At 36.6% G+C, this 15038-nt stretch overlaps 1 protein-coding gene across 2 annotated transcripts in view; it reads right to left on the bottom strand.

The window, feature by feature from the left end:
- Positions 1-15038, bottom strand: part of ADAMTS20 (ADAM metallopeptidase with thrombospondin type 1 motif 20) — a 218501-nt gene that overhangs the window by 165091 nt on the left and 38372 nt on the right. For both annotated transcript variants that reach the window (XM_061416399.1, XM_061416400.1), the window contains exon 4: positions 3203-3462. In XM_061416399.1, coding sequence (XP_061272383.1) covers positions 3203-3462 — 260 coding nt within the window. The remainder of the gene's footprint in view (positions 1-3202; positions 3463-15038) is intronic.

Raw genomic sequence — 15038 nt, 5'->3', positions numbered from 1 at the left:
TGTCCAGGTGCCATCATTTCAGCCAAGCAGCCCTGAATTCCCTCCCTGTGAATATGAGATATGATCCAATACCCTGAATTTGTATAAATAGAGGAAACTATAAATTTCATCAGCTAAACCAAGATACTCCTGAGCATGAAAGAGCTGCTTTTAGCAATTACTTCAAAAGAACAGGACTTAATCCAGGAATGTCCCAGACAGTAGGTACAGGTGTGTATATATGTATGTGCATTCGTCCCTCAGTTGTGTCTGACTCTTTATGACCCCATGGACAAGCCCACCAGGCTCCTCTGTCCATGGAATTCTCCAGGCAAGAATACTGGAGTGGGGAGCCATTCCCTTCTCCAGGGGATCTTCTCCAAGAGATTTTTCCCACCCGGAAACCAAACCTGGGTCTCCTGCACTGGAGGCAGACTCTTCACCATCTGAGCCACCAGGGAAGCCCAAACATATGTAATGTATGCCTATGTACTTTTATGTATATAGAGTGCTACACTAACACAGAACTGGTGCTCTTCACTAGCCCTAGAAATCTATTCATATGCCACCACCACTGCTCAACAGAGACGTTAACATCAGATCAAAAGTTCTTAGAGCTACTGTGATCTTATTGTTCGTTGTTGTTCAGTCACTAAATGACAGACTCTGTCTGACTGACTCTCGTGTCTGACTCTGCAACTCCATGGACTAGAGCACACCAGGCTTCCCTGTCCTTCACTCTCTCCCTGAATTTGCTCAAACTCATGCCTGTTGAGTCCATGATGCCATCCAACCATCTCATCTTCTGTCACTCTCTTTTCCTCTGGCCCTCAATTTTTCTCAGCATCAGGGTCTTTTCCAACAAGTTGCCTCTTCACATCAGGTGGCCAAAGTATTGGAGCTTCAGCTTCAACATCAGTCCTTCTAATGAATATTCAGGGTTAATTTCCTTTAGGATTAAGTGGTTTGATCTCCTTGCTATCCAAGGGACTCAAGAGTCTTCTCCAGCACCACAGTTTGAAAGCATCAATTCTTCAGCACTCGGCCTACTTTACGGTCCAACTCTCACATCCATACATGACTACTGAAAAACCATAGCTATGACTTCATGGACTTTTGTTAACAAAATGATAAAAAGATTAAAAAGTCTCTGCTTTTTAATACACTGTCTGGGTCTGTCATAGTTTTTCTTCCAAGGAGCAAATGTCTTTTAATTTCAAGGCCGCAGTCACCATCCAACGATTTTGGAGTTCAAGAAAATAAAATCTGTCACTGTTTCTATTTTTCCCCTACTATTTGCCATGAAGTGATGGGATCGAATGGCACGATCTTAAGATTCCTCTTACATTCCAAGTTTGTTAAAGCCCTATTATTAATAGAGCTCCTTTTATTACCATAAATACCTTTATAACTTAAAATATGTGTCCCAATTTGATTTGGTGAATGCAGTAGTAATAAAATTAGTATTCCCTCCTTCTATACAGAAACAAGATTAAAACTTCAGATTCAAAGGGCAAAAGATCAATTTTGTCACTAGGGGGCAGAAGTCATTCACATGATGAAGTCAAGATTGAAGCACTTTCTGTTAAGTGATTTGTTTAAAAGATTTTTAGATCCTTTAAAAAATTGTCCAAGACTTTTGGATTGCAGCCATTCTGACTGGTGTGAAATGGTACCTCATAGTGGTTTTGATTTGCATTTCTCTGATAATGAGTGATGTTGAGCATCTTTTCATGTGTTTGTTAGCCATCTGTATGTCTTTTTTGGAGAAATGTCTATTTAGTTCTTTGGCCCATTTTTTGATTGGGTCGTTTATTTTTCTGGAGTTGAGCTGTAGGAGTTGCTTGTATATTTTTGAGATTAGTTGTTTGTCGGTTGCTTCATTTGCTATTATTTTCTCCCATTCTGAAGGCTGTCTTTTCACCTTGCTAATAGTTTCCTTTGATGTGCAGAAGCTTTTAAGGTTAATTAGGTCCCATTTGTTTATTTTTGCTTTTATTTCCAATATTCTGGGAGGTGGGTCATAGAGGATCCTGCTGTGATGTATGTCGGAGAGTGTTTTGCCTATGTTCTCCTCTAGGAGTTTTATAGTTTCTGGTCTTACGTTTAGATCTTTAATCCATTTTGAGTTTATTTTTGTGTATGGTGTTAGAAAGTGGTCCAGTTTCATTCTTTTACAAGTGGTTGACCAGATTTCCCAGCACCACTTGTTAAAGAGATTGTCTGCAAATAATAAATGCTGGAGAGGGTGTGGAGAAAAGGGAACCCTTTTACACTGTTGGTGGGAATGCAAACTAGTACAGCCACTATGGAGAACAGTGTGGAGATTCCTTAAAAAACTGGAAATAGAACTGCCTTATGATCCAGCAACCCCACTGCTGGGCATACACACTGAGGAAACCAGAAGGGAAAGAGACACGTGTACCCCAATGTTCATTGCAGCACTGTTTATAATAGCCAAGACATGGAAGCAACCTAGATGTCCATCAGCAGATGAATGGATAAAAAAGCTGTGGTACATATACACAATGGAGTATTACTCAGCCATTAAAAAGAATACATTTGAATCAGTTCTGATGAGGTGGATAAAACTGGAGCCTATTATACAGAGTGAAGTAAGACAGAAGGAAAAACATAAATACAGTATACTAACGCATATATATGGAATTTAGAAAGATGGTAACAATAACCCGGTGTACGAGACAGCAAAAGAGACACTGATGTATAGAACAGTCTTATGGACTCTGTGGGAGAGGGAGAGGGTGGGAAGATTTGGGAGAATGGCAATGAAACATGTAAAATATCATGTAGGAAACGAGTTGCCAGTCCAGGTTCGATGCATGATGCTGGATGCTTGGGGCTGGTGCACTGGGACGGCCCAGAGGGATGGTATGGGGAGGGAGGAGGGAGGAGGGTTCGGGATGGGGAACACATGTAAACCTGTGGTGGATTCATTTTGATATTTGGCAAAACTAATACAATTATGTAAAGTTTAAAAATAAAATAAAATTAGGGAAAAAAAAAATAAGCATAAAAAATTGTCCAAGTAACAGAATGGAACACTTGCTATATACATCTATATATTTAAATTTCATTCAGATATTTTGGCTTAAATGTAAACAATTTGCTTACATCTAAAGTTTGGGGAAATTTTTAATTAAAGGTGAAAAAATATTATGTAAAACATTTTAGAAAATATAAAGGACCTGTTAAGTTTACTTACAATTGACATCAGAGTTAGTACGTAGTGCTGCAAGTTCTGTCCGTGATGATGAACCATTTTAGAGTCAGCTGTAACCATAACTTCCACGTATCTTGGATATGATAAAAAACGTTTTTTCCTGGAATGCAATTGACTTCTTTCATCTTCCAAAGATATATTTTTTGAAGTGTATCCTAAAACTCTTTCCTCCTTTATATTGAGATTTTCATTCACGTCGCTGTAGTTATGAAAGGGTAAAGTAGTTTTCTTTATTTCACTTTCTGGTGGGGGAAAAATATAATAATGTAGAGTCATTAAATTGGATGTGACTCAAAATACTGCACAGAATAGAAGGGCCAAAAATATTTAATATTTTTACATCTGCTTCCAATATGAAATATAAGGACAAAAAATTTATTTAAAGTCTTACACCGCATTAGCATAAGCATTACTATTACTCATAGTAATATAATGTTCACATTTTCATATATTGCAGTAACAAAACCATATATAAGTCTTACTTTAACAGCCATGACTATTAAAAATGTGTATTAACCACTGGGGAGAAAATAAAAACAAACCAAGGAGAACTTAGGCTTTTTTCAAATTGGGTCCTCAAGCCACTGACTGCATCTAATCTCATTACAGAGAAATTATATTTTATAGGATAAAGCTTCATAAAGTACAGAAAACAAATATATTTTTTTGTTATGCAACATCTAAAGAGCATCAAAAGAAAATGATTCCATATGGCAATAGATGGCTTTTCAAACCCAGAAATTCAAATGTTGATATAAATTTTGTAATACTTGATTATATAAAATACCTGATTACTTTGATAATGTTTGTTTATATATAAATACAGCATTAAAACTGCTAAAACATTAGGGATTATTATGGCAACCACTTTAAGTCCTTCTATAAAAGTCACTTCTAAATTCATGATTATTTGTGCCAATGGAAAAAATTTCATAGGCAGCTTGAGTGTTTGTTCTATTTCCTTCTCCTTCAATTTGTTCCTCTACTCTCTTTCTTATTTTTCTCTGCTAATTTTTCTGATAATTGTTTGGTGAAAATATTTAGAACAGGAAAGTAGATCAAAGCAAACAGGTAAGAAGAAATCAAAGGTCCTGGATAGTTCATAAGTCAAATCATCAATACTACAACAATCAAGATTTAGTTGTATTACAAGGATTAGACAGAATATAAACCTGTATTACAAAAATAATTCATTTCCCTTAAAATTAGTAGCAACTCTATGGTTGTAAAAAATGAAACTAAAGTCCTTGAACAATGTTTCTACAGATGAACTGCTTTTCCTAATTTCTAAAACTATCCTGCCTTTTAATATTACTACACTGTTAAGTTTTAAAATATAGCTCAGTGGGAGACTATGGGCATCTGACAAACTGAACATAGATTCCTAACATTTTGTCTTGCCATATTTTTCCTAAGGTGAGTCAACCACCAAAATGTGCTGTGCTGTGCTAAGTCGCTACGGTCATATCAGCAAGGCTCCTTTGTCCATGGGATTCTCCAGGCAAGAATTCTGTAGTGGATTGCCATACCCTTCTCCAGGGGATCTTCCCAACCCAGAGACTGAAACTGCATCACTTATGTCTCCTGCGTTGGCAGGCAAGTTCTTTACCACTGGTGCCACCGGGGAAGCCCACCAAAATATTCATGACTAATTATTTGACCCTGGAGAAGATCTTAGATGTATCCGATGTACACAAATCCCAGCATTATCAGGAAAAAGGTAAATATTCATGTTTTGATTATTTGTTCACTCATTTCATTCATTCAAAATAAACTTTCACTGAGTACCTGCCCAATGTCACCAAACATCAGAAATTAAGCAGCAAATAGCATCTAATAAAGTTTATACTCCAGTGGGAAGAGTAAAAAAAATGAACACATATCAAAGGACTTAAAGTTATTTCTCAAATTAATCCTTAAATAACAATTCAATCAAAAGATTTAACAAAATGGCTAAAACTTAAAAGACTGATAATACCAAGTATTGTCTCAGCCACTCCAGAATACTATCTGGCAATTTTTAAATTACACATGTACCTATCCTATGACCCCACAATTGCAATCCTGATACCTAAAAGAAGGAAAACATATGTCCAGAAAACACTAAGAATGTCCATAGCATAACCTGCATAAATACCAATGGAATAAAGAACCAAGAAAGAAACCTTTATGTATATGGTCAAATGATGTTTGACAAGTGTGCTAAGGACAGCCTATGAAGAATGAATAGGTTCTTCAACAAATGGTGTTGGGACAACTAGATATGTCCATGCAAAAGAGTGAAACTGGACTTCATCTTATATCATATATAAAAAGTTAACTCAAAATGGATTAAGATCTAAAACAACTTTGAAACTCCTAAAAGAAAGCAGAGGAAAAGCTCCATGACAGTGGGTCTGACAGTGATTATTTGGATATGACAACAAAGCACAGGCAATAAATGCAAAAAAACAGACAAACATGATTGCAAACTTAAAAATGTATGTGCATTGAAGAACACAATCAAAAGAGTGAAAATGCAATGGGAAAAATACTTGCAAATCATATCTGATGAGGAGCTACAGAGGTAATACCCACTACACATACACACACATATATATATATATACTTATAACTCAATAAGGGCTTCCCTAATAGCTCAATTGGTAAAGAATCCACCTGTACTGCAGGAGACCCGAGTTTGATTCCTGGGTTGGGAAGATCCCCTGGAGAATGGATAGGCTGCCCACTCCAGGATTCTTTGGCTTCCCTTGTGATTCAGCTGGTAAAGAATCCACCTGCAATTGCAGGAGACCTGGGTTCGATCCCTGGCTTGGGAAGATCCCCTGGAGAAGGAAATGGCTACCCATTCCAGTATTCTGGCCTGAGAATTCCATGGACTATATAGTCCATGGGGTTGCAAAGAGTCAGACACGACTAAGCAACTTTCACTTTCATGACTCAATAAAAATAACCTGATTTTTTAAATGGGGAAAGGACTTGAATAGACATTTTACCAAAGGTAAAAAATGTACAATCGCATATAAAAAGATGGTCAATGTTACTTATCATTAGAGATATGCAAATCAAAACTACAATGAGATATCATTTCAAACCGATTAGGATGGCTAATATTAAAAAGAACAGAAAATAATAAGTGTTGATGAGGATGTGGAGAAACTGGAACCTTCATGAACTGTTGGTTGGATTATAAAATGGGGTGCAACTGCTATGGGAAATAGTATAAAAGTACCTCAAAAACTTATATACAGAACTACCAAATGATCCAGCAATTCTACATCTCAGTATATATCCAAAAGAATTAAAAGCAGGGTCTTTAAGTAATATTTGCCCACTCATGATCACTGCAGCATTATTTACAATAACCAAAAGGTGGAAGCAACTCAAATATCTATTGATAGATAAACAGATAAATGAAACGCGGTATATATAGCAAATGGGTTACTCATCTTTAAAAAAGGAAATTATTACATGCTCTGATATGGATGAATCTTGAGGATAGTAGGATAACTAGAAATGAGCCAGCCACAAAAGTATAAATCCTATTTGATTCTACTTATTAGCTATCTAAAACAGTCAAAAATCATAGAAACAAAATTGAATGGTTGGTTACCAGGGCCTGTCAATATCTCCACCTGAGATAGCCCCCAAAGTTCTGTCCAGCCTGGGTGCTACAAAATTAAACATCTCACTGGTTAATAGTAAGCTAAACAAGAACACAATTGAGGAAGTACTATGGCTTGAAGGAGTCAGATTGACAGTAAGTTGGAATAGGTAACTCTCTGTAGGCTGAAATAATGAAAGAAAGAAAGAAGAACTACAAACTGGAATGAAAACATTGGATGAACAATATACACAGAAAAAAAAAAAAAAGAATCCTTAGAACAAAAAAATATACAAATTCAAATTTAAAATTCAATTCTGGAGTAATTGTTTTAAAAAGGGAAAAATAAACATTAAGAAGATATTATAAACAACTTGATACAAACAAATTAAGAAATGTTTTCTAGAACATTTCTGAAAAAAACACAACTTATCAAAACTGACCCACGAAGAATTAGAAAGTCTAACAGCCACATAACTTAAAAAAATTGAACTCTAATCAATTCTTCCCCAAAAACCCAGTCTCAAAGAGCTTCACCAGCAAACATGACTAAGCATTTAAAGAAGAAATAGCACTACTTTCTCAAAACTTTTCTAAGAACTTAATAAAAGGGAAAGATCTCAAACATGTTTCATCTGTCTTTTAAATGATGATATATCAGAACATATTCATGACCTTGGTTTTTGTTTGAGAAAGGACTTTAGGAGACAAAAAATACTAACCAAAAAGACTATTCATTTGAGTAAACCAAGACTTTGAACTGTGTTCACCAAACAACATTATTATGGGTAAAGGAAGAGATATCTGGAATAAATATAAACAAAGGACTTATATACAGATTATATCATTAACCACTGCAAATAAGATAATAATAAAAATAAGGGAGACTTGAATACTTCACAAAAGGCAAAATTCAAAGGCATAAACACAGGAAACAGTACCAAAAATTACCAATAATCTGGGAAATGCACATTAAAATGCAATGAAATTTAACTATATATCCTCCCAAATGGCTAAAATGAAAAATATTGAAAATAACTAGCCATGGTAAAATAATGTGGGGTTCCTGAGCCTCTCATATACTGCTGGAGACAGTGAAAAGTGGAATAATCACTTTGTAAAATTTCAGTGGACTAAGAAGGAATTGGGATATGTCACATAGCTTAGTGCAAAAAGGATACAATTATTATATTCCTTTAAAATCAGTAAGTATAGGTATGCATATATACTGCTGTTAAATAAGCACATTACCAAAGGAAAAAGATACTTAGTACAAATTCTAAATTCAAAGTGTTGTGGGATGACTTAAGAACAGAAAAATCAGCAAAAGTAAGGAAATAGAAAAAAAAGCAACAGAATAAAATTAATATGAAATACAAATAACACAATGTATATTGTCTATTATAAATCAAGTAGAGATTATCCATGAACAGCACAGGCTTGAACTGTGTGGGTTGACTTATACATGGATGTTTTTCAATAAATATGTACTATAGGACTATGATCTGCAGATCTGAAGATGCAGAAATACAGATATGGACAGCCAGCTGTAAAGGTAAATGCAGATTTTACACTGAATAGGGGAGTCAGCACCTCAAACTCCTTCCTTGTTTATGGGTCAAATTTTCATTTCTAACAAATTTACTTATATTAACTCATCTAATTTTTGTTTAATCACTAAGTCATATCCCACTCTTTTGGACTGTAGTCTACCAGGATCCTCCGTTCATGGAATCTGCCACACAAAAAGACTGGAGTGGGTTGCCATTTCCTTTTCCAAGGGATCTTCCTGACTCATGAATGGAAACCACATCTCCTGTACTGGCAGGCAGGTTCTTTACCACTGAGCCACCAGGGAAGCCCAACTTATTTAACGGTGGCATATAAAGTGAGTACTATTATTAATCCCACTTTATAGATGAGTAATCCACAATACACAGAGATTAAGGAATTAACATGCACAGTTAATTAAATTTGTATGCAGGTCAGGAAACAACAGTTAGAACGGGACATGGAACAACAGACTGGTTCCAAATCAGGAAAGGAGTACATCAAGACTGTATATTGTCACCCTGCTTATTTAACTTATATGCAGAGTGCATCATGAGAAACACTGATCTGGATGAAGCACAAGCTGGAATCAAGATTACTGGGAGAAATATTAATAACCTCAGATATGCAGATGACACCACCCTTATGGCAGAAAGTGAAGAAGAACTAAAGAGCCTCTTAGTAAAGTGAAAGAGGAGAGTGGAAAAGTTGGCTTAAAACTCAACATTCAGAAAACTAAGATCATGGCATCCAGTCCCATCAATTCATGGCAAATAGATGGGGAAACAGTGGAAACAGTGGCAAACTTTATATTCTTGGGCTCCAAAATCACTGCAGATGGTGACTGCAGACATGAAATTAAAAGACACTTACTCCTTGGAAGTAAAGTTATGACCAACTAAGATAGCATATTAAAAAGCAGAGACATTACTTTGCCAGCAAAGATATGTCTAGTCAAAGCTATGGTTTTTCCAGTGGTCATGTATGGATGTGAGAGTTGGACTATAAAGAAAGCTGAGTGCCAAAGAATTGATGCTTTTGAACTGTGGTGTTGGAGAAGACTTTTGAGAGTCCCTTGGACTGCAGGGAGATCCAAACAGTCCATCCTAAAGGAGATCAGTCCTGAGTGTACACTGGAAGGACTGATGTTGAAGCTGAAACTCCAATACTTTGGCCATCTGATGTGAAGAGCTAACTCATTTGAAAAGACCCTGATGCTGGGAAAGATTGAAGGCGGGAGGAGAAGGGGACGACAGAGGATGAGATGGTTGGATGGCATCACTGACCCAATGGACATGAGTTTGAGTAAACTCTGGGAGTTGGTGCTGAACAGGGAGGTCTGGCGTGCTGCAGTCCATGGGGCCACAAAGTTGGACATGACTGAGCAACTGAACTGATTGAGCTAAAAATGAAAACAAATAACTGGTTCATTTAAAAAACCAGGAAAAAAAAAGTAACTGGTTCATATACAAATAAAGGTAGTTTAAATTTGTCAATCAAAAAGCAAAGGCTTTATAGAATTAGATTAGTAAAATACAGCCACATTTAATTAATAAGTAGCACATCTGAGATTGAAATCCTAGATATCTGGCTTCAAAGTTGATGATTTTAACCACTAAAACATATTGCTTGACAATGAAGGTTAAAGGAAAAAAAGAAAGAAAACTGTAATTTAACAACAAACACACTTTCACCAAAACAGATATCAGGGGTTTGATCTCTATAGAAAATGAAATAATGATAAGAATATTGTGCAGACTTTGTAAAATATTTGATTTGGAAGACATCTGATTTCATGCTTTAACACACAACTATATGAGTGAATTTTGTTAATTACAAGTGACAAAAATGAAAAAAATGAAATCCGACATGTTTTTATGTAGCTTAAAAAACAAAATAAAGATTTAAGAAATATGGATGCAATAACACTACATAAAAAGCAGGGAGATGACATGCATGACATTTAGAATGATCAGGTGAGGGGAGGTAGGTGGACTAAATGAGAGGGTGGGTGCAAGCAAAATTGTGTGGCCATATATAGGCTGTTGTCCAAATGCTGTTTTTCATATTGGTTTATATATTCATGACTTTCATTATTATTATTAGCAAGTTCTTAACAAACAGTAATTTACAAAACCAACTACTTTTAAAATAACAGGACCGTTCTGATTGCCATCATACAGTAGTTTTAGAAATGCTAAATATTAGGAAAGAGATGCTGAATATTAGAAAGTTTTTTTGCTAATGTTTTGATTCTGCAAATCTAATTTTGCAAAGACAAATGGCTTTGATAACTAAAATAACCAAGAGCCCACATTTAAAATTTTTTAAACAAACAATCCTCAACAAAGGAATAGTTCAACAATGGAATGTTATGCAGATATGAAAAAAAATGAATGAGGTCTATGTGTTTTCATAAGGAAGGATGTTCATGATTCATTTTTAAGTAAAAAGTGTTAAGTGGAAAAATAATATGAATGATAGTATGATCTCATTTTTGTGAAAACAAACTTTTACAAAATATACAGATTCATAAAAACTTATGTGACGAGCCAGAAATACATGGAAGTATATACCTCAGACTTTTTGCACTGGTCATAAGGAGAGGTGTGACTAGACAACTACTAAATTCTTTCATTAATATCTCAGTCTCCTTTAAATCATTACAATGAATTTGTTTACTGGTTTCTGAATTATAGTATTATTTTTGAAAACAGTATCCGTAACTATCTTACAGGCTAAACATTTTATCTCATTACCTTTTTCTGATATTTATGCTTAAGTACTATAATAAATGATCATAAAAATGACCTTTCCAAATACCCTAAATAAATGAGCATTATGCAAAGCTCTTTGCCAATTCAATTACACCATTTCTATGCAATGCTCCATTAACTCAAATGTTTAAACAATGTCTTGTCCTTTATTAATAACAAGTGTAGTATGACTCAAAACTAATTTAGACCAAAGCACTACATCTTAAACATCATGCAATGATGATAATCTGCTTACTAGAACATAAAATACTTAAAATTACAAAAGCAAAAATAACTCTTACAACAGCATACAGTATTCTAGAATGCAAAGTGATTAAATAATCTATGCAAATATAAACTACTAAAAAGTTTGTCAAACAATAATGAAATTATCTATAATTTGACTTGAACATTCTACTGACACCTCATATTCAAAGCATATAAAAATGAGTTAATTTTCTTTTCCCATCTTGAGTTTCCCTTTTTCTATCAATGTGGGCAATAACCTCCAAATACCATACTGAAACTAAACTCTACACCACAATTGGGCTCTTCCTGTCTTTCCTTCACCGTTTGTATCTGATCACCAAGTTTTGCCACTTCTTCATATTTTTTCTTGTATTGCTCCTGTTGTCAATAATATTATTGCCTCAAAACTTATTCAAAGCGTTCTCACTTAAGAGTAACATTGTTGCAATCAGTTCAGTTCAGTTGCTCAGTTGCCGCGGACTCTGCAACCCCATGGACTGCAGCACCCCAGGCCTCTCTGGCCATCACCAACTCCCAGAGTTTACTCAAAGACATGTCCATTGAGTCACTGATGCCATCCAACCATCTCATCCTCTGTCATCCCTTTCTCCTTCCGCCTTCAATCTTCCCAGCATCAGGGTCTTTTCAAATGAGTCAGTTCTTCACATCAGGAGGCTAAAGTATTGGAGCTAAAGTATTCAGCTTCAACATTAGTCCTTCCAATGAATATTCAATGATTGATTTCCTTTAGGATGGACTTGTTGGATCTTCTTGCAGTCAAGGGACTTTCAAGAGTCTTCTCCAACACCACAGCTCGAAAACATCAATTCTTCAGCGCTCAGCTTTCTTCATAGTCCAACTCTCACATCCATACATGACCACAAGAAAAACCATAGCCTTGACTAGACGGACCTTTGTTGGTAAAGTAATGTCTCTGCTTTTTAATATGCTGTCTTGGTTGGTCATAACTTTTCTGCCAAGGAGCAAGCATCTTTTAATTTCATGTCTGAAGTCACCATCTGCAGTGATTTTGGTGCCCAAGAAAATAAAGTCCGTCACTGTTTCCATTGCTTCCCCATCTATTCACCATGAAGTGATGGGACCAGATGCCATGATCTTCGTTTTCTGTATGTTGAGTTTTAAGCCAACTTTTTCACTCTCCTCTTTCACTTTCATCAAGAGGCTCTTTAGTTCTTCTTCACTTTCTGCCATAAGGGTGGTGTCATCTGCATATCTGAGGTTATTAATATTTCTCCCAGCAATCTTGATTCCAGCTTGTGCTTCATCCAGCCTGGCATCTTGCATGATGTACTCTGTATATAAGTTAAATAAGCAGGGTGACAATATACAGCCTTGACATACTCCTTTCCCGATTTGGAACCAGTCTGTTGTTCCATGTCCAGATCTAACTGTTGCTTCTTGACCTGCATACAGATTTCTCAGGAGGCAGGTCTGGTGGTCTGGTATGCCCATCTCTTGAAGAATTTTCCCCAGTTTGTTGTGATCCACACAGTCAAGGGCTTTGGCATTGTCAGTAAAGCAAAAGTAGATGTTTTTCTAGAACTCTCTCGCTTTTTTGATGATCCAGTGGATGTTGGCAATTTGATCTCTGGTTCCTCTACCTTTTCTAAATCCAGCTTAAACATCCAGAAATTCATGGTTCACGTACTGTTAAAGCTTGGCTTGGAGAATTTTGAACATCACTTTGCTAGCGTGTGAAGTGAAGTCACTCAGTTGTGTCCGACTCATTGCCACCCCATGGACTGTAGCCTACCATGCTCCTCCATCCCTGGGATTCTCCAGGCAGAAAAACTAGAGTGGGTCGCCATTTCCTTCTCCAGGACATCTTCCCAACCCAGGGATCAAACCCAGGTTTCCCATATTGCAGCCAGACGCTTTACCATCTGAGCCACTAAGGAAGCTCATTGCTAGCATGTGAGATGAGTGCAATTGTGCAGTAGTTTGAGCATTCTTTGGCACTGCCTTTCTTTGAAATTAGAATGAAAACTGACCTTTTCCAGTCTTCTGGCCACTGCTGAGTTTTCCAAATTTGCTGGCATATTGAGTGTAGCACTTTTACAGCATCAACTATTAGGATTTGAAATAGCTCAACTACTCCCATCACGTTCACTAGCTTTGTTCGAAGTGATGCTTCTTAAGGCACACTTGACTTCTTAAGGCCTGCCTGAATAGTAAATTAAAATAAGACACAAACTATCTCTTGAATGATCCCACTATCATCATCAGTCTCTTCTCCGTCCCATTCACCCTTCATTTGTATCCAAAATGATTCATTTTTAGGACTATCCTTTTCATCTCATCCTTATTCAAGAAATTACAATGGATCTTCTTTGCTGATAAGATGAAGTCCCAAGCCCCTCCCCATCAGCCCATCATCCCCACTACTATCAAGCAATATACTCTGTCAAGGCCTGAAAACACTGCTGGGCATTATGTTCTGCCCTTTGGATATGCTTAATAAATGTTCAGGGATCAAGACCATCCCCATGGAAAAGAAATGCAAAAAAGCAAAATGGCTGTCTGGGGAGGCCTTACAAATAGCTGTGAAAAGAAGAGAAGCAAAAAGCAAAGGAGAAAAGGAAAGATATAAGCATCTGAATGCAGAGTTCCAAAGAATAGCAAGAAGAGATAAGAAAACCTTCCTCAGCGATCAATGCAAAGAAATAGAGGAAAACAACAAAATGGGAAAGACTAGAGATCTCTTCAAGAAAATCAGAGATACCAAGGGGATATTTAATGCAAAGATGGGCTCGATAAAGGACAGGAAAGGTATGGACCTAACAGAAGCAGAAGATATTAAGAAGAGATGGCAAGAATACACAGAAGAACTGTACAAAAAAAGATCTTCACAACCCAGATAATCACGATGGTGTGATCACTGACCTAGAGCTAGACATCATGGAATGTGAAGTCAAGTGGGCCTTAGAAAGCATCACTACGAACAAAGCTAGTGGAGGTGATGGAATTCCAGTGGAGCTATTCCAAATCCTGAAAGATGATGCTCTGAAAGTGCTGCACTCAATATGCCAGCAAATTTGGAAAACTCAGCAGTGGCCACAGGACTGGAAAAGGTCAGTTTTCATTCCAATCCCAAAGAAAGGCAATGCCAAAGAATGCTCAAACTACCGCACAATTGCACTCATCTCACACGCTAGTAAAGTAATGCTCAAAATTCTCCAAGCTAGGCTTCAGCAATACATGAACCGTGAACTTCTTGATGTTCAAGCTGGTTTTAGAAAAGGCAGAGGAACCAGAGATCAAATTGCCAACATCCGCTGGATCATAGAAAAAGCAAGAGAGTTCCAGAAAAACATCTATTTCTGCTTTATTGACTATGCCAAAGCCTTTGACTGTGTGGATTACAATAAACTGTGGAAAATTCTGAAAGAGATGGGAATACCAGACCACCTGATCTGCCTCCTGAGAAATCTGTATGCATGTCAGGAAGCAACAGTTAGAACTGGACATGGAACAACAAATTGGTTCCAAATTGGAAAAGGAGTACGTCAAGGCTATATATTGTCACCCTGCTTATTTAACTTATATGCAGAGTACATCATGAGAAATGCTGGGCTGGAAGAAACACAAGCTGGAATCAAGATTGCTGGGAGAAATATCAATAATCTCAGCTATGAAG

The sequence above is a fragment of the Bos javanicus genome, chromosome 5 (assembly GCF_032452875.1).
Source record: "Bos javanicus breed banteng chromosome 5, ARS-OSU_banteng_1.0, whole genome shotgun sequence".
NCBI classification, from domain to species: domain Eukaryota; kingdom Metazoa; phylum Chordata; class Mammalia; order Artiodactyla; family Bovidae; genus Bos; species Bos javanicus.
Note: the sequence above shows the minus strand (reverse complement) of the source record. Positions and strands in the feature narration are given on the sequence as shown.